The sequence below is a fragment of the Drosophila navojoa genome, chromosome 4 (assembly GCF_054131105.1).
Source record: "Drosophila navojoa isolate 15081-1374.11 chromosome 4, UAZ_NAV_1.0, whole genome shotgun sequence".
Classification (NCBI taxonomy): Eukaryota; Metazoa; Arthropoda; class Insecta; order Diptera; family Drosophilidae; genus Drosophila; species Drosophila navojoa.
In genome coordinates, this window is record NC_142892.1 from 18,309,564 (window position 1) to 18,311,342 (window position 1,779).

General features: G+C 42.6%; 1 protein-coding gene across 1 annotated transcript; it reads right to left on the reverse strand.

The window, feature by feature from the left end:
- Window positions 1–270: 270 nt before the first annotated feature.
- Window positions 271–1,499, reverse strand: skl (sickle). Its single transcript, XM_030383898.2, has one exon. The coding sequence runs from the start codon at window positions 1,368–1,370 to the stop codon at window positions 969–971; it is 402 nt and encodes a 133-aa protein (XP_030239758.1). The 5' UTR covers window positions 1,371–1,499; the 3' UTR covers window positions 271–968.
- Between the last annotated feature and the right edge of the window lie 280 nt (window positions 1,500–1,779).

A 1,779-nucleotide genomic window follows, 5' to 3' on the forward strand; every position in this document is an offset into this window, starting at 1 on the left:
GTATTTACTGTAGTTTGTCTTTGCTCGAAATACGCGTAGTCTTAGTTATATTGCTTATGTTAATGGACCTAGAAATGAAATGGACACACATATACACATACATGAACATCGATTACACTTAACAGCAAAATAATTATACAAAAATATATTTATATATATATATATAAGTGTATATATATTTTTTTTATAATATTTGCATAACTAGTTTAAGAAGCCAACTACCTAAGAGTGAAATCGATGCGATTTGTTTGTAAATAGACACCAAGAGAATTATATATATATATATATATTTTTTGTAAAAGTTTGTAATTTATAAACTTATGAACTAATTTCTATATATAAACTGTTACACATCTATTAGTAGAAAAATTGGACTTAGGCTTAGATTCGTATTTGTGTCTGAAAACTAGCTGCTGCTGCTGCTTGCACTGGGCCGACCATTCTGCTGTAACTTAATTCAATAAAATTAAACTAGAAAAATATTCATTTCATTTCATTTCACATGGTATCTGAATTGATTTCGATGCTTAAATAACTTTACCAAAACAGTGAGCACTTAAAATACAATTTTTAGCAAAATTATTTATCACATTTGCGCTTATCCAAACATTTCAAATCAGCCTTCAAAAACACAAATTGTTTACATTCTCGAGCGACGGCAAAACTCAGATTGACTTGTTCCGGAAAAATAAAACCATATACAAAACTATGAAATTTCTTCTACTTTTTTCTGTTTTTGTTTTCCTTGAATTTTTGTGATTTTGGCGAATCGTTCACATACATTTTCTCTCCAATCCATTCTCTCTCTCTCTGTCTCTGTCTCTCCCTGTTTAGCTTGGGGAGCGCTAGTTCTCACCAACGAAAAGTAATCACAAGTTGCGCTTAGGAGCCATCAGAGGCCTCGTTTTGAGTGAGGCCTTGAATTCGTCGTCGTTCTCGTTCTCGTTCTTGTTCTCTTTAGTTAAGCCTTACTGCGCTTGCGGCTGAATTTGCACTGTGGCCGTCAGCTTTGTGGTTTTGCCCGGCTGCTGTTGCTTCTTGTGCTGCAGATAGAACTGTTTCAGCACCTTGCACATGGCTAATGCTAACATTTTCCAAACGAGCAACTGCTCCTCTGTGCTGGGCGGCATCTCGTTGTTGTCGGTGGATGTGGCTTGACTATTACTTGTTGCTGCCGATGGCGATGCCGATGCCGATGTGGATGCGGATGCGGATGGCGCTTCGTAGTCCACTTGATCGTAGCCGTTCGCATCATTGCTGCCGTGGCTGAGCGGCGGCCCGTCCACCTGATCCGCGTCGGTAATTTGGCTGGCGTCTAGGTTGGCTGCCGTCGCCGTTTCCGGCTCGTCCTCGTAAAACGGTATGGCCATGTCGCAAGGGATTACGTAAAAATTCACTCTGGGCGTTGCTTTCAATCAACTATTCACTACTTCCTGCTGCTGACTGCTGTGTTACGCACTCGGGGCTAGCTGGCGTTCGACTGACTCGCACGGCGTCAGCGACTGGGTTTTTATACCCGGGAAATGCCAGCGACACTCGCAGCAGCAACAAGCCGCACGAAGGGACAACAACCCACCACCATGGCCCTAGCCCAATGCCGGGCGCCCACCCCACAGTGTAGCACACGAAGAGAGAGAGCGAGTGCTCACATGCATTTCCGTAAGGACTCTCTCTCTCTCTCTCTCTTTTTCTCTCTTCTGCTGCCTTTCGTGAGCTGCTCTCGCTCTCTGCTCTGTGACTGCTGCATGTGCCGTTATGTCAGCTACTTTTCAACCTCTC